The sequence below is a fragment of the Centrocercus urophasianus genome, unplaced genomic scaffold, assembly GCF_019232065.1.
Source record: "Centrocercus urophasianus isolate 14NV4802_14NV808 unplaced genomic scaffold, USGS_Curo_1.0 seq_30, whole genome shotgun sequence".
Taxonomy (NCBI): domain Eukaryota; kingdom Metazoa; phylum Chordata; class Aves; order Galliformes; family Phasianidae; genus Centrocercus; species Centrocercus urophasianus.
In genome coordinates this window covers 7210867-7235416 of record NW_024884867.1, presented here as the reverse complement: position 1 = coordinate 7235416, position 24550 = coordinate 7210867, and the positions used below count along the sequence as shown (strand labels likewise).

General features: G+C 40.5%; 1 protein-coding gene across 1 annotated transcript in view; it reads right to left on the bottom strand.

Annotated features, from left to right (window-relative positions):
* Window positions 1–24544, bottom strand: part of ATP2A2 (ATPase sarcoplasmic/endoplasmic reticulum Ca2+ transporting 2) — a 39479-nt gene extending 14935 nt beyond the window's left edge. The window contains exons 1-8 of the mRNA XM_042829115.1: window positions 24368–24544; window positions 23366–23383; window positions 23184–23266; window positions 15813–15917; window positions 13029–13167; window positions 3744–3824; window positions 2184–2269; window positions 855–1319 (exon numbers count right to left, since the gene is read on the bottom strand). Coding sequence (XP_042685049.1) covers window positions 855–1319; window positions 2184–2269; window positions 3744–3824; window positions 13029–13167; window positions 15813–15917; window positions 23184–23266; window positions 23366–23383; window positions 24368–24485 — 1095 coding nt within the window. The 5' untranslated portion in view covers window positions 24486–24544. The remainder of the gene's footprint in view (window positions 1–854; window positions 1320–2183; window positions 2270–3743; window positions 3825–13028; window positions 13168–15812; window positions 15918–23183; window positions 23267–23365; window positions 23384–24367) is intronic.
* Window positions 24545–24550: the final 6 nt, after the last annotated feature.

Genomic DNA, 24550 nt, shown 5'->3' with positions numbered 1-24550 from the left:
ACCCCATGTAATAACCCTGACCAAACATTTGATACCAGTTGCTATGTTGCTGAACATCCACAATTATTAAAAGAACAGTGTTTCCTCCATAAAATTCCTGTGAAGAGTATCAAGTATGTGGGATACACAGAAAATGGGAACAGAACATGCATGTCATGAAGTGAGTAGCTACAAAAGCTACAAAAACCCTGAACTAATCGGCACAAGAAGGAATACTTGGGAGAAAGGGAAGTGGGCACACCAGCATTATGCTAACATAAAAACATGCCATACACTGAATATGACCATGGCAATGCAGATGATGGCATCACTTGCAGTGCCAAGATTAACCAGACAACACTGCATGTTGAGAAACAAAGCACATCAGAGCAATAGTGGCTAGAGAAGGTAACCAAAGGAAGGTGGGAACGTTCAGTAGTGAAAATACCTCAGACTATCCAAGTTACTGCCAGCAAGGCTTTCGCTTTTTCTTGACATCTTCGTACATAGATAAATGTTATTTATGCTTACAACATACCCCACCCCATCTTTCTGAAACAGGACAAACTAGAGTAAATCATCACCAGGAGACTGAACTGCTTACAGCCAGCCAATGGAAAGCTGCTTGTAAACAACTGTCCCTTACACCAAATGGGGGTGCAGCTATTTTTGGCCATGACTAAGTAAGGGAAGGAAATAAAAGCCTTCAGTCCTCTACACTGGAAATCTGACATCAACGTAGAAGCTTATCTTAGGAAAATAAAAGCAGATTTTGATGATATGAGAACCAAAGACCTCACCATCAGAAGAATTCAAGTAATGCTGACTATTCAGAGTAGCTGAAGAGAAAAAATGAGCGAGTCATTTCAACGTACCCTGCAGACTGACATCTGATTGGTGGTCAGAGTACCAGTCTTGTCAGAACAAATAACTGAGGTACAACCCAAGGTTTCCACGGAGGGAAGGCTTCTAACAATTGCATTCTTCTTGGCCATTCTGCGGGTTCCAAGAGCCAAGCAGGTGGTAATAACAGCAGGCAGGCCCTCAGGAATAGCAGCAACAGCAAGAGCAACAGCAATCTTAAAGTAATAGATAGCACCTCGAATCCAGGAGCCACCATGAACCGGATCATTGAAGTGACCGATGTTTATTATCCAAACAGCGATGCAGATCAGTGAGATGACTTTAGACAGCTGCTCTCCAAACTCATCCAGCTTTTGTTGGAGTGGGGTTCTCTCTTGTTCAGTAGCCACCATCTCATCACGAATCTTGCCAATCTCGGTGTTGACTCCTGTTGCAATTACCACTCCCATAGCTTTACCAGCAGCAATGTTGGTACCCTGACATAAACGAAAGAGAAGAAAAGCTTGCAGTCAAATGGCAAACAGCAATGTTTACAAGGGCAGACTAGAGAGGCTGTGTTTCAGTTCAGTTGTGAAAGAGGGGAGCAGGAAGAATGACATTCCCCCAGTATACACAAAAGAAAACTCCAGTGTAGGATTTCTATTTAAAAAAATTAGGGTCAATATGAACAAACATTGATCTATTATAAGTAGTGTAAACAAATCCATCTGCTGGTAAGTACTGGCATCTTAAGAGCTTTTGTTTGTTTTAATCTGGCAAAACACAATCCTAATAATGTTATTTACTGTAATACATGTGTTCTGTGGGACCCTGTGTGTGAACATTTAAGATGAGTAAGAACAGTTTGGCTTTCTGCAAGGAGTTCATCAACAATAAGAATTGTTATTTCAATATCTGAAAGGCATTCAACCACTTCCTCGGAACAAATTTCAATCAACAGTTTCTTTCCCTAATAAGCAAGCTAGTTCTCAACTTCAGCTACACAACAGCATAGTTTAGGTGAGCATTATTATCACTCTTAAGAACAGGTACTTTATAAAAGTAGTTTAGGAGCCCCTTAAAGTGTATGTCCTTCAGTATATTTCTAGTAAAGGACAAAAGTTACTTTCCTCATATAAACTGGCCTCAACAACCCTCCCTAAGGACAGCTTTTATTAGAAGCCACTTCTAATCTTTATTTCATTCAGTTTGATGCGCATGGAGACGTGCATACAGATGTGCACAGAGAACAGAGCAAGGAGTCCCACAGCCTTTAGGTGCACACTTTGAGTTCTCTTTGCTTTAGTTTACCACCTTCAGTATTACTTCTACTACGTTTTAAACTTGCACAGAAAACTTACAGAAAAAAGCATGTTCTTCTTGTCTTGGTTTACAGCACGAGGATCTGGGACAGGATCAGTGTGCTTAATAACAGACACAGATTCACCTAAAGGGAAGGCAACAGTCTTAAGAGATTACACATATACCATTTAAACTGTAAGGAATCAAAAGTCAATATAAACATTCTTACAATGTCCAACTGCTTTCTTCTAATGATATGGACTGCTTAAGTGAAACAGGAAATGATTAACAACTGTATTTTAATGAAAATTAGATAGGATGTAAGTAAACATTTTATATGTTTAGGCTCAACAAAGCACATATCGTATCCCTCACAAGGGACATAAGCAGCAGATGATTCACTCAGCACTTTAAAGCAGCAGGAACCACTGCATGAAGGATGACCTCTCATCCTTACTTCACAAACAAGTTTCTACTTCAGCGTTGTTCTGTGTGCTTCTCACACAGCCACAAGCTTTTCTGTTCTCTTTGTATTGAGTTATGTTCTCATTTAAATAATTACAATAGTAGTTATGTATTCATTGCCAGACTTTAAGATTTTTATTCTTATTTTTTCAACAACAGATGCATCTCAGTCACTTCCTTTAGATGCAAGTCTTCAGAAACCTCTTCCATTAACGCCTCCAGTGCATCATTTCTCATGCACATGGCATACAGTAAAAGAAAAAAAAAAAAGGTTTCTTTTCAGTAAAAGCAGATGCCAATTACTACCCATCAGATTTCAGAAGGGTGGAAACTCAGTGACTGATGCACTACTTTTTTGTAAGAAAATGCAGGCACTCCATACTTATGCTAAATATAAGCAAGCTTGATCACTGTTACACTAGTCAAGATCCATAGTAAGAAAATGTGCAGCCTGTTTCAAGACAGATCAAGAATATTGTTTTGTGATGAATAATGTACTGCTTGAAAATTCACGGCTAGTTGACATTTACTATTTATGTTACCAAAACTGGCAGACAGATCTTCATGTTCCAGCTGAGAGAAGGCTGCACTAGCATGCCTGGCTGATTGATTCCTAGCTTCTTTCCTATATTCAGTAGTACTGCTACTTTGTTTTGTTTTCAAGTAATCTGAAAAGTGCTCTAAATATAGCTCCTGCATTTCAGCCTGCATCAGAAAACACATGAACATGCGTGCACAGCATTTCATCAAATAAGGCTTTAGAAACAGTAGTTTAAAAACTGCCTGTATTTTAAATGTTACACTCTCTTGTGCAAGAAAACACGTGTTAGAGAAGACATTTAGTAAGAGCAGCAAGGCATTCAATGTAGAACACAAACTTGAATAGAAATTATTCCCTCCCCACCCCCCAGGTTTCCATTATCTCTTGACTAAAGAAAGCACTACAAGTCTCAGGAAGAATATTCATCTCAGTAAGGTGAACACGAATGACAAAGTCAACATATTCAACCACTAAGATTTAACTAACTACGTTAGAAATTCGCTGCACTTAAATATAGTACTGGTATAGCTACAGACTGGTCTGTCACATATTCTGAAGCAGTTAAAAGGCACTTCCAATGTATGCATAATAATCCAAAAGTCACAACTCATACCTGTGAGAATGGACTGATCTACCCTTAGAGTTGTAGATTTGATAGAAGTGATTCTTATATCAGCAGGAACCTTGTCTCCAACTGCAAAGAAATGAGTAAGGCAAAGTTCCAATTCAGTTATTTGAGAGATTTCTAACCAAATGTAGATTAGCTCTATCAGCCAGGAAGGTGATTTTGCAGTAACTGCTCCAATGACCACGGTTACTACCAGCTGCTTATTGCTTCTGTGGCTTGTAATACCCTACTTTTACGAGTTGCCAATATACTTTGGCAAATTAAATTTGTCTTCAAAATCTCTACCTCTACTTAATTTCAACAAAGCATTCCATAAATCACTACTGGTTCTCTCATCACATGACCATAACATGACAGCAGAGGGAGAACATCCTTGCAAGACATCAATTTCAGAATACAATTAAATAATAACCAGATTTAATGCTAAGGTAAGAATCAAGTCCCCTTCTCAGGAAGGCTGACCTAACAAGTTGTTTTCTTTACACAAAGTCAGTTTTCTATTCTCCACAGATCAGAACACGACCCATGTTTGTTTATTTGGACACTGTTTCTGCAGATCTGCTTCTTCTGTGTTATACTTCAAATACTGCCAGACTTGTTCGAGTTAGAAGCTAAATTCAGATCACACACCAACCTTAAGTAGTACAGCTGTATTAAATACACCCCAGACCAAAGCCCTGCAAAATTTGGCAGAACTCTGTGCTGTGTTTATTCGTTAGATGTTTCTGTTTTGTGGAGCACAACAGCCTACAATTAAACAAAGGGCACAAAAGACCCCTCCTGCAGCTCCTGCAGCACTTGAGACAGCAAGGCAGCACGTGGTGCAGGAGGTAACAGCACACTCCTCCAGAGGCAGAGTTCTGCTCCCACATCTTCAGCATCCCAGAACTGATTCTTCCACCGTTCTACCTTCTCTCATCCTGTTTTTCCTGGTTTTTAAGAGAAGTGGAAGAACTAAAGCGGTGCTATTTAGTTCTAATAGATACACAGTCAAACATACCCCTAACATAATTTACCAGCACAATTAAAGTGTTAAATTATTTTTATTATTATTATTATAAAACAATGCACAATGACAGGGGGGAGAACACTTCACACTAGCTAATGAGAGACGATTTTCTCAGTAAATAGACTCTGCGTCCCTGCAGTAAAATTAAACCAAGCTGCAATTCCTGCAGGAACTGCTTATGCAACTGACAGCAATAATGAACATTAACAAATAATGCCATGAGAAGGCAGCAGTGGTGTTACAGCCTTGCAGCATACACTTGCTCAGACAGGAAAGCTAAGGAACAAAATGCTGAAGAGGATTAAGTGCTGCTTTGAACATTAAGTAAACTTGCAGCACGTGACTTTTCCTAAGGTCAAAAAAGCCCCCAAATCAGTAAAAGCAGCAAAGATGGAATAGCTCTGCTTGAGGAGCGAGACATGTCCTTGGGTGAGCATGTGTATATGAAGGGATCCCATAAATAGACACAAATTGTCTTTTTGTATCATTATAGCATGTGAAAACTAATTTAAGCCACCATGCCCTTGAGCAGCAAGAGAAAATAGCATTAGACAAACAGTGACCTCAGCCAAAAATGGCCAAAGCATTCAATAGACTCTCCTGATGTCATGAGGAGGTTTATATGCAGACATGTAATGGCAGCTGCCTTTCAGCTATCACTGAACAACAGGCTGAGACCTCAGTGCAATGGGATGCAATGCCCATCAGCCCGGGTACACATTTTTTTGCACTCCTACCAATATTCAAGCAGTGATATTTCAATGAAAGCTACTCCTCAGCATCATCGGCCGCCTCGATCATCAGCACTGTTTACCTCAGCAGCTTAAGAGCAGACATTCCCCTACCATCTCCATTTAGAAGGTGGTAGTAAAACATTCCAGGTATTTCCAATAGGCAGGAAAGCTTTACATCAGGATCAATGATGGAACTATTCTGAGAAGCTCTCTGCAAAATATTAGCTACCGCTCTGAGCCACGTACCAACTTGAACACTCTGTTATGAGCATAAGAGAAACTATACAGAAAATTATCCTGCAGTAGATAGGAACCCACAGGAAGTTTTTTGTGAGCAGTTTGTTGCAGATTGCATCTATAAGCAGGCGGCTGTTTTCCACATACTTGAACACAGAAATTCATCTCCTGTTGTTTTCATGCTGTTTGTTTTGTTGCTCAGTTATATTTTAGAGCACAGGGTCAGAGGTATTACCCAAAGCTGTAATTTGAAAGACAACAAGAAATCGGGAGAAATGTATTTGTGTTGTTTAATGAAGAGCTACCACAGTCTGGGTATAACAAAACTACCAGCTCACAGCATTAAGTCTAAAAGCTCAAGCCAGTTGCAGAAGGAATTTCATCAATTGTTTAAAAAAAAAATGAATCCAAAACAGTCCCTTGATTTCTACAGCAGCTCCAGAGAATCAAGCAAGCTGCTTCCAAAATCATCCGGATGCATATTGTTGAAGCATGGTTTAGCCAAATACTTAGCAACTGAGAACACAGCCCCTACAGCTATAAAAAGCACTGCTGCTGGAAGAGTCGGAGCAGGGTTTGTTTCAAATCACTGGTTTTATTCACAGAATCCTTTTTGTTCCTGCACAGAATACTGCTCCAGCATTAATATTGAGCTTCTGCTTACAAAGAAATGCAAGAGGAGAAGTGTGTTAAAAAAAAAAAACCCACTTAACTGTGCAAGTCTATGTTGAAGCACACAATTTACAGTTTCTACCCTTGACAGAAACTGAAGTCACGTTTAGTTGTGATATAAACAAAGTTATGTCAATTATTTGAAACAATTGACACAACTTCACTCAAAACATGGCCAGTTTAACATCTGAAATCACTGAGTTCTGCTAGGTGCTTACAAGGAGATGAAACATTTCCTCACCAAGATCCCAACTGATTACACCTTATGCCTTGGCCTTTCCTCCCGAGTTCAAAGCTCCCCACCTCTTATCTCACTCCTCCCAGTGCTGTGGCAGCACTACGGGTCAACTTCCACTCCACACATACAATCATTTACACAGACACTCAACTCGAAGCCTGCTGTAACTCCACCTGGCAGTTGGGCATACTTCAAGTAAAGCAGGTGTCCAATTGCAGGAATGACTGCAGCTCTCTGAAAAAAGGGCCTCAAAAGGCAGCTCAGCGCCCAGGCTGCCCAGCATGACTTGTGAAGCTGGAGGGAAAGAACTAAAGCTATTTGCATTTCAGACCCTGCTACATTATCAGAAGTCCAGCCAGAAGATCATGCATCTCCCAAGTCTCAAGGGCTCTTCTACATGTCCTGAATCGTGGGCGACTGGAAGCTCAGAAAGCAGGATCAGCCATATTCCAGAACAAACACATAACCCCAAAGGCAGATCCTAACGTCTTCAGAACACAACTGCCACTTGAGGTGAGTACTTCAAACTGCTATCAGCTCTGCTGACTGCCTCTGATCCCTCCAACACTGAACACCAGGAAGCAGTTTACTGATTTAGACTTATTAAAAAAGTGTTGCTACCTCTTGGTTAATGCAAATTTTACAATACGTTCTTGAAAGTGACTCAAAACATCCTGATCACTTCCCACAGCACACCAGACGGAGAGAAAGAAGTACAGAACTGTCACCCTCACCCTCCCCTTTACTTCTAAAATGCATTCTTCAATACGTTCCCTCTGTATCCATTTTTCCTCTTACTTTGATAGCATTCCTGTCCAGCCTTATGAAAGTACAAAGTACTTAATGCTTCCTACACAGAGCGTAATAAAAACACTATGAAAATTCAGGAGCTCTTCAAAACAGGAAGATTAAGTCCATCCAGTCTTTCACACAAGGTCAAGTGTGAAGTTATCAAAATGAGGAATGCCTATGAAATCCACTAAGTGCAACTTGCTCAAGAACTGTAAGATGGATTGCTTCACAACAAGATGAAGACTAAAACAGCAGTGGTCTCTTCAGTCTTAACCATACTTGCAAAATGGAGTTTGCTTTAATTGCCAAGACAGAAGAACATATTTTCTAAATATATTCATTCACAGAATCACCAAGGTTGGGAAATTCCTACCAGATCATCCAGTCCAACTGTCCACCTATCAATTCTTGGCATTGATGATGCAAGCTACAGGTTAGGTCATGCTCACAGAGTAGCCTTCTCTTCCACATGGTCTTCAGAACTTACTAAACAGTGCATGAAGAAGTGTACTCATCCAAATCTCAGAACTGCCAAAGGTAGACATTAAAACAATAGTAATTAATGCGTAAAGATATCCATATTGCATTGTTGTCAGTGATGACCAGAAAGACTAGAGTAAAAAACTGAAGAATCAGCTTTCTGGATCTAGTATGCATTGAGGTCCAAACAGATGCTTTGACTTACAAACAATGCATACTGCATTAAGCACTATGTAAAATAAATTATTCCTATCTTAATTCTTACTGGTTAGGAATAACACTTCTACATGTCATTCTCTCTGAAGAGGGCACCAGAACGTAAAGAGCTGTGCCAGTGGCCAGATACCTCACCTCCAAAGCTGCACTCATTTCTAACCTGACTTTGCCTCACTTCAGCTTTCAGTCAGTGTGTTCATTTATAACACCAACACCACCTTCTGGTTTTGAAGCTCTTGTGATCAGCCTATAAAAGCACCTACTAGGAAAAAGAAGAAACTAAGCTTTAACTTCTGCTAGATGAGATAAAGGAGTAGGTGACATCCACCCATTGAAGCAGAAGTCCCATTTCCTAACCAGATTCCATCTGGGTAATACAGGAATCAGCGTTCTGAAAATGCAGCACAGCACCAAAGCACAAGTTCTCCTTTGCCTTAAAACATTTCCCTTGTCAAAGTGATTACAGTATTATCCTGATGTTCAAGCATTTTTCAGTACTACTTATGATTATAATAAGCCCCCTTGCAGTATCAGTTCTATTCAGAGTATAAAATACCAGATACACCATTGAATCGCCACAATTAAAACAGAATTCATTTCACTATTTTTATGTAACAGTTCAGCAATTCCAGAGGAAAAAGCTGTGAGAATCAGCAAAAAACAAATGGAGCTAAGTTTAAGGTCTCAAATGTGTGCTGCAGGTGACCTGGGTTTAGGCTGTGTCCTGACTTGAACCTCACGCACAGCCACAACGTGGGCATGATGTCAGCAGAGAACGGAATGAAGCCTGGGCTGCATTTGGTTATCTCAAAACTGCCTCCCATGTGCTAGGAGAGGCTGACAGCCAAAGCATCCACTGAAGCCCACAGATCTATACACGTATACATTTACTAACCACTGATATTACTCCCCTGTTTTCCCTGGTCCAAAAGCAGTACTTTATGGAAGAAGCAAAACACGTGCTTCATTTTTACAAGCAGACCTGACAACTCACTCTAAGAAAGAACAACATGCAGCTGCTTTAAGCAGAGTGCTTTTGGGATAAGCCAACATTTTGGATTTAAGTCCCACTCCATCACATCACTCTGTGTTTTCTGCTCCCTAAGCTAAACACTTTTTCTCATGGAAAAGTAACACAGAGAAAGATCTAAGAAGAAATATCTGCAACACTGATGTTTGCTGAATAAGGCCTGTAGGTCTTTTATAATCACTTTGGAGTTTGACATGATTTGGCTCAAGAACGTTCCCTCCCAGCTTTCCTGACACCAAAATCTCTCCTTCCTTAATTACGAGGTATCCATGCTTTAGAAAGTATTGGAGAGTTCTACAGCTAAAATTAAAAGCCTTGCCAAGCACACTTGCACACTCCATGCCGGGCATAAACTTAAAATTAAATATTTAAGCATATCCATCAATTAAATAAGCATGAAATTCTGGGAACTCTGGGTCAGTTCTTACGCTGTTGAGTATTTCCAGACTGAACAATAAATCACAGGAACCAACGCTCAGAATCTCAGGGAAATAAACTGCTGTGACCCCAGCTTGGTCACTTACAGATTACATCTAGTGAACATTTGTATATTAAAATACAGCAATTTAGATCCACTACCTAAAACAGAATGTTTCAGACAGGGGAACGTAACAGAAGCATAGAAAGTTAATTTCCATTCCCAAATGTACTTTTCTAAAATTAAGTAGTTTGCAAACTGTTTATCCCAACCTGTCAGACTGGGCTTCAGATAGAACTTCTAAGAACTACGGCCATGCTGTTTTGTTTCTCTTTAAAATATTACTTTAACCATAGCAAACAAATTCAATTAAAACATCAAAGGACCTCTTTAATCTATTAAGACAGCCACCAGCTACCAATTTAGAGTGCATCCTTCAATAAACTTAAGGCTTCAGAGCAGGGTGGTTAATCCATTTAAGATGGGCAAACCGAAAAGCCATTTGAGGACAGCATCTGGATTTTTTTCAGTTCATCAATTCTAAGAAACAAACAATGTAGCCTGGTAACCTTTACACACCACAGCTCTCAGAACTATGCCCCCCAGAGCACTGCAAGCCAATTTAAGGCAAACCCCTGAGCTCCAACTCCATCCCAAAGATTTCCTGCTGACTGTACAGCATCTTTTCACCAACTCTGCTTAGGTGGACATGGAATAAAGTTCTCTTAACATACACAGCTAAGTTATTCATGTCTGCACAGTCTCCAAGCACTCACGCACAGGCAACTGACTGTTGGTACACCTGCAAATTTTTACTGTGCTATTTACAATGAACATTGGCCACTGAGCATAACAACCAGTAATTGCTCATCAAGTTCTCCACAGTATCTATGTGCACACCAACTCCCAAGAGAAGTACAATACACCACCACTCAAGTGATAGATGGCCTCATCCATTTCAAGGTACTCCACATTCACTGCAAGGTGACAGTGCAGATCTGCAGTTAAACTAGCTGGCAGAGCAATTAAGGCATCTTCTCATCACTTTACTTCTGAAGGCCACAAAGCAGACTGAGCAGTCTAGGTAATGAATGCAGTCTAGCTCCACAAATAGGAGCCTTAACGAGTCCAAATGAAAAGTAATGGTACAAACCATTACCATGTTGTCTTTTTGTTATGTTAAGCTGCACACATCATCTTTAAAGGTTTCAAAACTACCAGAAAGATCAAATGACTTTTTAAACAGTTCAATGCTATTTACTCTCAGAGAATTCCTGTAGCATAAAGAAGCAAAATAAATGTGTATTTTTTGCACAAATTACAATACCAATTTACCAATTCCTACATGAAAGTCATCTCACCACTGGAACCCAATGTAACAACTTCAAATTATCAAAGATGTTATAACATTAACTGACAGCTACTCTGTAATGGAAGACCTATAGAAAGGTCTTTCAAAATTAGATATCAGCACAGGAGAGAAACCCATCACCTGGTTATTTACGCCACTCAGTTGAGAGAGATTTGCCTGGACACACAAATGTCATTGGCACACTGCCTAGAATTCCATACCCAGATATGTATCCTCATATGAAGAGCTCCGGCACTTCCCTACATGGCCATCTTTGTGCAAACACCATGTCAAAGGCCATCGCAACAGTCCTGTGCTGGAGACACAGGCATGCACACACTCTCTCTCACCTCCAGGTCTTGACACCAACACTGGTACAGCCTATTCCTCTTCTCTACTTGCCTAGGAGCCCTTCTGAGTTTGATGCGATTACGATGTCATCGTTCTCTAACGACACGTTACAATTTGTTCCAATAGCAGCAGCCATATTACACCAAAGCATTTATTTCCCCATCTCAAACATCTATGTGACACACTTATTATACACGTGTAGTCACCTTCCCTTCAAGATGAAACCAATTACATTTGCCAATGCAAGCAAAGTATTCTGAGTACTTAAGAGTAGCCGGGAACTATCTGGCCCACCAGTTTAAGCAAATATTTTAACTAGCATGAGCTTCTACAGTCAGTCGACAGGCTAGACCGCTTATGTTAAAATTCAGTCATACAAGCTGGTAATTTGTGCTTTTCTAACGAGCATACCGGTTTGTCTGCTGGTTTTTTTTGTTTTCAAATCAGTTCCACATGCATCCCACTATCAAGCACTGCTTTACAGGCATCTTAATCACGTTTAGCGTTACTGTACTGTCAGTAATTGAGATGAAACTCCATAGTAAGTGACAAGGTATCATAATTCACTCTTTATTTCAGTTATCAGCACTTTGTAGTTGCACTTGCTCGTCAACCAACAGATACCAAGAGAAAACTAACTTCAGCCTTCATCAGATTCACACTTACTCAATAAACCCAGTCAGGGCTGCTGTAGCTGTACCAACCTCTGCTCAAAACTAAACCTTAGGGCTCAACAAATTGTTAAAGTATCTCAAGGAACAAAAGCTGGGCAAAGAGCCAATGCCAACTTCATTTTGAGTGCATTCTCTCTCTCTGCCTACCAATTAAAACAGCAGGATGACCAAGGGTTTATATTTACTTCTGCTTTAGAGATCTACCACCTCTAAAAGTAGAGGGACACTAGCAGAAGCAAAGTTTGATGTACACCCTGCACTGCTCCCAAAAGAACAACCATGAAGTTAATAGCTGATAACGACCTACAAGATGTGAGTATGCAATTACCCCTGACATTTAGCAAGAACCACCTACTTTCATCTGGGGAGAAACCTGAAACATTAAAGTCACTGACCAGACCAGTTTAAAAAAAAGGGACTGCTGTGCCACTATCACCAAATGAAAGAATTTCATATTCTACTTCCTATTTATGTTCTCACATTTCTTCAAAGATATACCTTCTAGGACTAATTTAGTATCTAAATTATTAAGTTTGATGTAAGAGCACAATTTTTTAATGCAAGGCTTTATTTTTCTTTTTGAAGAAGGAAATGCACAGTGCTTCAAATGCTAAACTTTCCTTAATCATTTCTGTCTGTGGTCCCCAGTACATCAATAGGCAAAAGAAAGAAGCACCAAGGCATTATGAACACAAAACAACCATGTCCCACACAAGGCACACAGAGAAAGACATTTCTAATAAATGGGATAGGAAGCAGACAAGATAGTCTGAATCCAGACTGCAGAAAATAGTTATAGACTAGTGACAAGTGTTAAAACTTGTACTCCAATTAAGATGCTTTGCTCTTAGACCTACTAATTAAACTAAGAGGCAATTTGAAAAACAATCCCCTCAGTGCAAATGCACATTTAAGGTAATTACAGATGAACAGAAGCAAGGTTGTTCCAAAGCGAAGCATATACTTAGGCTTCTCTGCAAAGTCCCCCCAGGGCCTCAAATCATTAAGACAAGGCCCTCACAACACTTTTACAACACACACAATATGTACCACATCTGTGAGCCTTACCTGCCACTTCCACGATATCACCTGGCACAATGTCCCTTGCTTTGATTCTCTGAACGCTCTTTCGATCTTGTCGATACACTTTCCCCATTTCTGGTTCATATTCTTTAAGAGCTTCAATTGCATTTTCAGCATTTCTTTCCTAAAAGACAGCAAAACCATGTAATTTAAGAAGCCTTCAAGGTATGGAAAGATAAGCATGTCAGACCCGATCTTCCAAATGCAGTATCATACAAATACTACTTAGCTCAGCTACATTTATTCATACAGAAAATGATGTGACACATCCCCTCACTACGTGGCTGACTGAAAATCATTACAATGCAATTCAAGTATTAGTGGGCATTTAGAAGCCACTTGATGTTTATTTAATCCAACAGCATCTCCCATAAAGAATACCCACTGTGTCTTGTTATAGGGAGGCCACAAACAGTAGTATGTAACATAAGGATTCATTTTGGCACTAAAAAAAGAAGAACTAAGTAGGATTACAACTCAGAGATATAGTCTAGTTTTCACATGTACCTCACCACTTTGAGCAGCTTACAGTCAGACTGCAGCAGGCTAGCAATACTGAGTTCCATTTACTAACAGAAGACTAGAATCCAACTATTTAGTTATAGCCTACTATGGGTCAGCTACAGACCTAGAACTTGGTTTCCCCAACATTATTACCAGCATCATTTTTGCAGATCAAATAACACCAGACTAAAATCTAAGCATAGTAATTAGAAACTTCACATCTCTAACAGCTAACAAACTTGGATGAATCCTCACACGAGACCTCCTCACTTCCCATCTCAAGTGCAGCTCTCTCAGTGAACCACTGCTAGAAACTGCTATCAATGTTGTGATTCTGCCCAGATAGAGGACAATGTAAGAAATTATCATTACTGCTGCTCTACCTCAAGGAAGAGCAACTTATTCCTTATTTTCCAGCCTTTTGACAGGTACAGACGTCATACAGTCCTGACGACTGCAGATAAAGGCATGGGTACATACAGTTATTAGAACGTCTGCACTTCAAACACGTATCAGCCTTTTCAAATACAAACCCCAGCCAGCACACAATCTCCAGAAAGTCAAAGGCTGAGGTACTTCCATACAACAAAGCAGCTCACACAGCACTACCAAAACTCCCCTGAAGGACTTCTGTTTACACTGTATACAGCTCTGTGCCAGGCAGCACACAGCTACCAGCACAGGTTCCAAAAGCTGGGATTACTCCTAGTCTGGTATTTAACCAGGTAAATAAACTCTGTTCCTCAACACTGTAGCACTGATATCATCCAGCTACAACATACCCTCAGTGTCTGAAACAATGTTTTTTTTTTCCTCCCCCAGTTCGCTTGATTTTAAGGTAGCTACCAGGTCCTCTCAATCCTTCAAGTATTAATAAGAGGCACTTTGGGAAAAGTGCAAGTGAAAAAGAAGGTTGAGAAGGGCAGAGCTAAGGCAATGACTCACTTGCTCACATCTAGTACCTGTAGCAACAGATACACGTATGGGTGGAGACTTCGTGCTGTGACTCTTTCCATGCCCATTTCAAAAAAGGCTATGAGTCATTTAATCCATGCTGCAGCTGTTTCACAATTCAGTTCACTACATGGAGGCACACAAAGATTCTCTGCACACTTTTACCACAGCTGAAAAACTGATCATTTCTTGCACGAGTTTCAACATTCACGCAGGAACATTCACAAATATACAGACAGCTTTACCTTACATCTTATGCTTCAAATTATTACATGCAGAGTTGTAACTCAAAGATTAATTCTTGTGCAACAGCTTCACAAAGATTTGAATACAAAGGGACAGTTAAAGGTGCACTGCTGTTACTCCTCATTCTACATTACCTCTTCCCACCATACCAGCTCTAGCTGTTGTGCAGCAAGTTGGGTGTTGCTAAAAAGTGAGTCTTCTGAGTGTCTTCAGCCAGCTAACTTGTGTTTGCACAAAACAAAAAAAGCCTGGAGCCTAACTAAGACAGCAAGTAATTACGTCACATTAATCCCAGCTCTTTAAAAAATTTAAAAAGAACATCAATTACTCTAAAACCCTGCAATACTTTTTACCTGCAGAAAAGCAATTCTAAGAAAATGTGCTTTGTTTGAAATGATCAATTTGGCAAGAGAAAGCTGTTCACATAATTCTGACATCTTAAGACTCAGAACACGTTACTGCCAACACTATTTAGAAGAAGAAATCCAATTAATCTCACAACAGATAATGCAATATCTTTCAGAAATAACTCCTACCTCCTCATGAAAATGCAGTCTTCATAAGTTTAATTAAAATTGCAACAACTGAACAGGTAGAATGAATACCTTGTTAATTGTACCAATTGTACCTAATTAACTGTACCAATAAATGCACTAAAGCATAGTATTTGTTGTCAACAGGAAACAAACAAGACAAGAGTTCTATCTGACTTTTTTTGTTGTTGTTTTGCCAACTGATCCAACTGGTTGCTTCTTAGCTTTGCAGTGTTTGATTCAGTTCCTGAATTTGGGATTTCACACTGGACTGTTTAATTCTTGTGTTCATCAGCATGTGGCCAAATACACTGAGGTCTCTTTGGCAAAACTTGCAAAGCTTTTGTTTCACCTTTAATCAACTCCTGCTGTCCTGAATTTATACGGTACATTGACTCTTAAAAATCTAAAGCTGGCAAAGTACATTGCTTGCATTGTATGAAGCATCTGACAGTACAATGTGCAGTTCTTCATCTCAAACCAGAAAAAGCCAAGACACTTGTGATTGGTGTTGCAAAAAACATCTGCATACCTGCCACACTCCCACAATTGCATTGGCTACTAATATAAGTAAGATTACAAAAGGCTCTACAAATGCTGTGATTGTTTCTTCACCTTCTTCAAACCAGGCCAGCACCTGTGAGAGAGAAACACCAATTTTAAATTCAGTGATTTACATAGATACATTGCAAACCTAAGACCAGATAGCTTGAGGTTCAACTCCCCAGACCTGAGCAGTTTTGAAGTATCTTCAGATCTTCCAAGCTCTTGAACAAGCCAGCAATACACAATGGAAAAGGAGACAATCTTTAATGAAGTAGCACAGAGTTCATTCCCAAGCCTGCTCTCCTTTTTGGGAACCACACTGCTACTCTTGCTTCGAAAACAAAAGCAGAAGTTACTGTGAAAAGGCTACGGCAGTGAAAAGTTGCTAATTCTTTTTTTCCCCCACAACTGTCTGAAACAAAATGTAGATTGATTAGTTCAACTTCTAAGTCACAGCACTAGAGCTGTGCATGGTGAAGGTTTATGGATGGCTGGAATCTGAATTTCAACTAAACCATTCGTTATCCAATTAGACACATAAATGAAAATAGCTTTATAAATTTTCAGTGAGATATGAGAAAGAAACATCTATAAATTAAAATATAAGCAGTGCCTCACTGAAGCACTTAAGTGAACTGTACAATTCCATCTGAAGTTGAATTCTAAGCCAAGTACCTAATATAAATTATAACACATTTTTCCTTTAAGTAAATCAACTGGATGACTTGCATAAAAGGCTCCAAGATGTTTAGTTCATTTACTTTCTATCTGTGCTCTAGTTTTAGGATTCTGCCATTCACTTCACTTCTGGAGAATGGGTGAGCATCAGGCCCCTACAGAGCTCTGCAGCTACTGAAGAAAAGTCAAGCTAACGTGACCAGAGAGGAAGAGCTTTTTCGTCAGTGTATTGAGCAACAGGAAGCCTGGAAAGTGACAGTAAATAGGAACAACGTGTTGAGATAATTAGGGCTGGTAGTCAGGCAACAGTGCTCTGAATCACTACAAGACTGCAGTGAGCAAACCATTACTAAAGCAAGCACCACAAATCCACTAACATGCTGCTCAGAGCTATTGCTCAATTGTGAAACACTCCAGGATGTTAAAAGGAAGAAGGAGCAGCAGCATGAAAGCCTCAAGCAGAAAACAGACCGTCAGGCAAATCCAATGCAACAACAAATTTTATTACAAAAGGATAAACTTGTAAGATGCAGGTTACGATTAATAAGAATGAAGCACCCCAACTGGCAGTGCAATATGTTGAGGGTCTGAGCGATCCATCTGGAGAAGAGATGGAGTTAGGAGCTATTACACTCTCCACAATCGCCATCAACCCCAACTGGCTTCTGCCATCAGACCTGCTGAACAACGCAGACTTCGTGGCAGTCTTCAATCATCACATCACCCTTACACCATGGACAGCTTTTACTCTGCCACCCCTACAAAAGCTACACAAAGGGCTAACAGTCCATCTCACTTTTCCCAGCACAGACAGACTCACACAACCATTAGAAAAAGCTGCTTCATGTGTTTCTTTCCTCCCTTTCTTTACTGGAATTCTCAATAATTGAGTTACCCTGTCAATACATAGCACTGAATCAGAACCTGTTGCAAGTTGAAGACCATATGGGCTGTAAAACAACACTGAGAAACCCTGCAACTTTGAGAGGTGAGGAAAGCAGCTACAAGGGAGGACATAATACAAATACATCAAGGAGAACCAGAATTCATTACTCAAAGGATCTTCCCTTCGATAAACCATTACTTCAAAAAGAGCAGACAGATTAGAAGCACTGGTAGCACAAATCTATTAAACTGTTTTAGATCTTCAGCTGCTTGTTGGGTGAAATTATCAATTTATAACTAGATTAAAACTAAATAACCCATTAATCCTGGCAGCAAGACACCCATCTCCCTGCAAAAGTTTCCATGCAGTTATTAACAGGGCTCTAGTTCTAGAATCTAAATATAGCCACATATATTACAGAACACATTAATGTGAACGCTTGGTTCTACTATAGCAAATTACTGCTTCATTAACACTCCATTTAGGACATTTGTGACAGGCAACACACACTGCTGTAACAGGTGAGATTTTTAATTTGGTACTAGCCTGATGTTAAAACAAAAACCAGCAAATCCAAAAGGTTGAGCAAGGGGTTTTTAATGAGGCAATTTCAGTAACAACAGCTCTTATGCTAAAACCTGTAACTCGTGTCCAAGGTATTGAGCTTATGTTACAAAGCTTCCACTTGCACACCGAGACCCTCAAGAGGCTTTCCTGAAAGTTCTTGTCTGCTACTCAGAATGGCCTCCACCACTGAAGAAGTTTAGAATAATAAGAACAAAAATAAGTACTCAGGAGAAATGGGAGTCTGAAAGGTAAGGGAAATTAACAGCAATACCCAACAGTCCCACGCCAACAGGCAAGACGGGCAGCTCAGAGGACAACTTTCATTCAGCACACTGACTTTAGGTTGCTGGAGTTACAGTGTGCAGGAAGAAAGAAAGGGGGAATCAGAGATACAAGGCAGCAGTCAGCCAGCAATGAGGGAGAATGCTGACCAACACAGCTAGGAAAGACACATCCTTACAGCCTTTGGCATTTCTACAAATTAAGTTACTATGGCAAGTTGGCCCAGGTGTGTATTTATCATTAAGCAGACAACTGAATTAAAAGAATGGAAGTTTCAAGATAAAGTTCTGTTGCCCAGCAGGCTGTAGCCACCAACAGAAGGAAACAGGTTTATTGACATGTCAACAAAAAGGTTTTTTGGGAACTCAGAAGCAAGCAGATGGAATAGGAGCTCATCCTGACCAAAGAAAAGCCTTAAACTAATTAAAGTTGGTGATGCAGAACTACAGTCAACTTTTAAGTGAGCTTTCTTTTCACAGGACACTTTGAATTAACATTCAGTACATTTTGGACAGAGTACTAACTGCTGCTCAGAAAGCCCTCCTTTAATGATTTTTCCTTTTCAATACAAATTAGCTTAAAATGAAGCAGATGCAAACTATTTTAGTAGTCTTGATACTCGCCCCAGTTACTTTTCAGGTACCTGAACACCAGGAAGCACCAAAGAGAACTCCTCCAGTTCAAACAGGATTATTATTTGCTACCCAAGGAGAATACATATATAATCTTGACCATAAATATTAATGGAGCATTATATTGAGTTAACAGATCCTAAGCACCCACCAGATAGAAATGCTACTCTGTATTTCTTAAATGAAAACACATTCCTGTGATCAGCATTAACAAAACCAAGGAAAAAAAAGAAAGATACACAGCACTCCTGTTCAATTTACACAAACTAAAACGGAATCACTGCTGTTATGCTACCCCACCACTTGGTATCTCTAGCCCTATTGAGTAACTTTAGTTCAGCTAGAAGAGTGCCAGTGGGAAATACCTCAGCCACTGCTCTGGGGCCACATGCAGCTCCTGACCTTAACAGGTAGCTCTGGGGTGATCCCAGGGCAAAGCCTGCTGTGTTCTACCAGCACACCTTACTGCCTCCACCAGCAGTTTGCTCACCTTTTACCACAAATGAGGCCATACTCGCTGTAATTCATAGGCTCTAAGTTTCAACAAGTTTTTGGTCGAGTTTCCAGTCTGTATTTCATTTTGTAGAAAAGAGTTCCATAAGGATGTGATGCAAAGGCAGGACTGTGCAGTGAAACACACGCTGCTCTTCAAAACATTATTCTGAATTAAGATACAAAAGTAACATTTTGCAACTTGTAGAAGTCATTTACAGAACAAGGCTTTTTTTTTTTTTTTTTTAAAAATTAAACTTAAATACAGCAGATTTCAGAGAATGTTATAGAAGGACTAAAAAAGCCAGAATTCACAGAAAATTAAACATCCTTTTACTTGTACCTAGAATTCAGGCTACAAAGGCCTCTGAACTGCTGAGATCTACTCCGCAAATGACCTCTGTGTAAGCTTCACCGTTGTCTGACAAAATATTGAAACAATGTCCAAGTCTGCATTTAGCTCCATTTACTCAACATCACAAATCACACAGTTTCCCTTCAAAAGCCATACCTTCAGGCCAGTAAAAATATTGGAGAAATAACAGCGTGAGAATTTAAGCAGTTACTAACTTGGCACATCTGTAACAGCAGCTCCAACCTGGAATGCAGCACACAATACCTACAGCCAAGGCAACAGGCAGCAAATGACCCCTACAATCAGCTAGGGTGACACGGATTCAGCTGCTAGCCTGATTTATTTTTACTGACACATACCTGACAGGCCTTGTGGGAACACAGGACACAAAAGGCACTCAGAACAGAACGCTGCGCTGCGCAACAGGCGAGGTCTCTACACCAAAATGTAGCTGGATGAAGACCTTGATATTCAAGACTGTTGTTTTTCTATGCCATCAACTGTAACATTAAGATTCATGGCCACAACCACCAGAAAAGCTTCCAAGATAAGAAACAGTAATCTAACACACCTTGATGTGCCACCTCTCACATCTGAACCATAAAGCTTTACAGCGTACAGCTGGTGAAGAAGTGTTCTGCTCCTTGCACTGCCCTGCAGCACTTGTGCCTTCCTGAAAGCACGCATTACAAACGTGTGCCACAGCACAGCAATGTGTGTTCTCTATTTGATCTTCAGTAAGCACAACCGTTCAAATTCAAATTAGAGCAAGTTTTCACTGACACACTCAGGAAAGCTTAAAAACACGGTCTTGTTCCTGATTCTAACACTCTGCTCTCTCACTAGTAATTCAAAGGCTGAGCAAGAGTTTGGAGCCAATGCTTGGTAAGCCATTTTTCCCTATTCACTGCCATTTAAACTACTCATTTAAGCATCTTGACAGAAATCCTCCTTTGGATATGCACCAGGTCTAAAAGTCTTCAGCTGCAAGTTATTTCAAAGAGGAGCCATTATCCACGCTTACTTCTGTTGTTACACTACATGAAGTCCTACTTTCTACTCCAATACTATAGTTTAAGATCTATCAAACAGTAATTCACAGTAAAATGCAGTCACAGAACTGAAGTGTGAATCAGCACTTCACCAGGTTCCAGAGTATGATTCTGAGGGGTCCAGCTCTGCCCCCAGGACGTCACAGTCTTGACTTATTAAATAAAGAGCAGTTCTCAATGGTATTACTCAACAATCAAAAACAACAGAAGTTTAGCTGACTCCTTTTTAAGCCTAATTATCCACTTCAAGATCTCTAAGGTACAGGGAGTTCTGCGTGCTTTGCAACAGAACAAATGGCAAAATTGAATTCTTAAGGCTTGTAAAAGACAGCACAATGCACACATGGAAGTTAACTTTTAACATTGAGTTATTCCATCATAAGAATGGTTTAGCATAATTTACAGTTCCAGCTTTACCTACAGCTCCAGTACTCAAAGCAGTGCTTTAAAGTTCTCTGACCACAAGTCTAACATAGCTACACACTGCTCAAACATCTTCAGGAACACAAATTACCCAATGTTAACTGCATCCAATTTTACAGCAATCCAGTCCATCTATCAACATTTTCAACAGCTCCTTACTGCTACCATGAAAGCTTCTAATATTCTTTCATCAAGAAGCTTCAAAAGAAAAGAAGGGAACGGATGTTCCCTTTCTGAACAGGAAAAAAGACAGAAACAAAGGGGAAGTGCTTTACAAGTGTCAAAAGCAAAATATAACAGGATTTTTCCTTTATAATTCACTGAAAAGAAAACCCCTGCCATTTCTGAATTAGTGTTACAGTGCATAGCCAGAACTCTTAAATGGGAGACACAGCAAAGGCAAAGCAGCAGTCCAAGGTCATACACCATCCCAGCAGCACAGAAGCAGACAACCTAGATCTCTCCTCCCTCTGTCCTTTTGGAGCTCAATCTCCCCACAATTAACAAAACTAAGCATACTGAAAAAAGAAATGGAACCCACTTATTAAAAGGTTGCAGTGTGTGCTTGGCAGTACACAACCTCTGTCACTCTGGCAATGCACTCAGTACTCACATCCAGCAATGAAATCTTTTAAGTTTGGGGAAGGCGATTTCTTCACTTACCTGGTTATAATAAAAACAGGTAATTTGCAATAGAATAAAGGTTAACAGTATTCTGCGCTGTCATTTATCTCATTCTCTTTTCCAGTCCTCCGGGAGGAGAAAATGAGAAAAGAGGAGGAAGGAGAGTTTTAAAATGACCTGCTTATCCACATTTCTATGGGTAGCTTGATTTCCTCTTCAGGAGACAGAAGAGTGAGTAAAGCACATCAATCCCCATGGTCAAGATCAACACCACCAAGCATTGCTCAGCTGGTAACTGCACACACACCAAAACCCAAGAGGTGTCTGCATGGCGATAGCTAAACCTGCCTTGGTCAAGAAGCAGCAGCACAATACGCTGCAGCAACCACACCAGGACAACCTTTCCCCCACATCTCCACAGAACTGTTTCTCCTCTGCCCATCGTAATTACTTTGCCCTTAGCTAAAGAGTCACCACAATTTCCACAACCCCCAAGAGCTGCTGCTTTATTCTATAAAGCAGTTAATTACAACTCCGGGGCAAAGTCTACTATAAACTTTGACTTCTAAACAATTTAATATTCTGCACACTTTTCTTTCTGTCACCCAGCTCCCTAAGACACAGAGCTTTCATCTTCCCTCTATACCTAAAGAGCGTGTTCAGTTTTCCAGTTTTTCAGCAATGCACTCTTCATGTATTGCGTAAAAGGACCAGCTAAACGTGTTCACAAAGAAATTCAGTTGAACTCTTCTTGTTCTTTCAAAACTGTACGCCAAGCAAGAGGTCCATTTTATGACTATCCAAAGGTCAGTTACCAAATTTGGTCAACAATGGTGCCATCACAGCCGTCATCATTCTTGTCACTGTCAAAAGCAACAACTGTCACCTTGCTATTATCAGGAAGGGAAGGCAACTGGAATACTCGCCATGTAATTCTATTTCCAGTGTGCACTGCATCCAAAAATGTCTTCCAATGATTACACATTGAGCTTGATAACGATTAACTCAAAGGCAAGAAGAGTGACCAGTTAAACGCTTACTCAAGGTTAGTTTTCAAAGCCAACAAAAGCATTGGGAAATCCCACTTCAAACATGCAAGCTGGGTTGAATGAGAAGTGCCTTTAAAATACCTGTCTAGTGTAGTTATGTACTTCTGACTCATCCCATAACAGATTCCCTGAAACTCTGTTTTCAAGCACACAAAAGTCTCTTCACAAGGTAATTAATTTAAAAGAGAACAATTTACTTAGCATCTTCTACTTCTTGGAAGAAGAAGAGCAGTGTGTGAAATTCCTATATATTAAACACAGGTTGGTCCTGAACCTCCTACACACAGATCGATGAAATAAGAGCTATTCATACTTACAAAAGATATGCAAGCTGCCAGCAACAGAATTCTAACTAGTAAGTCTTCAAATTGTTCAACCACAAGCTCGAATAAGGTTTTTCCTGCAAAATGTACAGACGACATTAAGATTTAGTCATGCATGCAAAAAAGAAAATCAATTACTGACAAGAATTTGTAGAAAATTTTATTGAAATACTTACCTTCCTCAGCTGGTAACTCTATCAGTCACGGATTTTTTCAGGCAGCATGTGAGAAAAAAGAAAATGATTGAAAAAATCATTAGAGCGTTATAAGACATCCACCAGATACTGCTCTCAGTTTGTAGACTCAACTGGGCTGGAAAGCCATACTGAAATAGCTATTAAAGGGGCTCTGTTCATCAGAGCATCGAATGGGCCTGCTAGTCGTGTGCTTACGGCACACACAGGTTAGCTGGGATCTGCTGAGGGTTATGATTCAGCCAAGTCATCACTCCAGCCAGCTGTGTGACTTCTGTTGCTGCATACAAAGGGTCAAAGGCTCAGAATGCTTTCCAAATGCTGATAAAGATTTTTTCCCCACCATCGATCACAAAATTAAGAAAAAAAAAAAAAAGGAAGCTTGGTTTAAAATATTTTGAGTTCTTTCCTCACTTGAGGATTTTCTTATTTCTGCTCTCCCTTTATTTCCCCACAGCTAGAGGCGTGGAAGGGACGTTCAAGCTGAACAAAAAGAAAAAAGTGTAACCTCACAGCTTTTTATTTTTGTACAACACCGTGAACGAGGCCGAGAAAAGAGGATTTATTAAAAAACATACGACAGAAATACCTCATCCGCATAATTTTGTGCCACGGTTCGAAAGAAGAATGTAAAAATTTGGGCCAAAAAGGCATAGGGAAGCAGGGGAAATTGAAGGATAGGGAAAAGAAGAGCGAAGAGCAGCGATCGCTCCATCTCAGCACGGCAGGAGCCCCGCGGGGGGGGGCGGCGGAGCTGCCAGCCCCGCTCCGGGCTCTGAAAGAAACCCACGAGGTGGAGTTGCAGTCAGCCATCTTCTCTGCCGCGCTCCGATTCCGGGTCCTGCAAGAGATGCCGGCTCCGCTCGCACAGACACGTCAGGCCTCGGAGCGCGGCCCCGGGAAGGACGGGAGGGCAGGAGAGCAGCGCGAAGGAGGGGGGGAAGAGAGGAAAGAGCCGAGGGCGGCATCGCGCCGCTCACCTACCGTTGGAGCCCCATTTCTCCTTCAGCTTCTTCACTTGCTCCAGGCTGAGCCCGGTGCTTTCGTTGACCCCGAAATACGCCAAAACTTCCTCCACAGTCTTTGTGTGCGCGTTCTCCATGGTCGGGGCGGGGAGCGGCAAATGGAGCCTCGCTTCTTCTTCCTCCTCAGCCGCGGAGTGCCCCC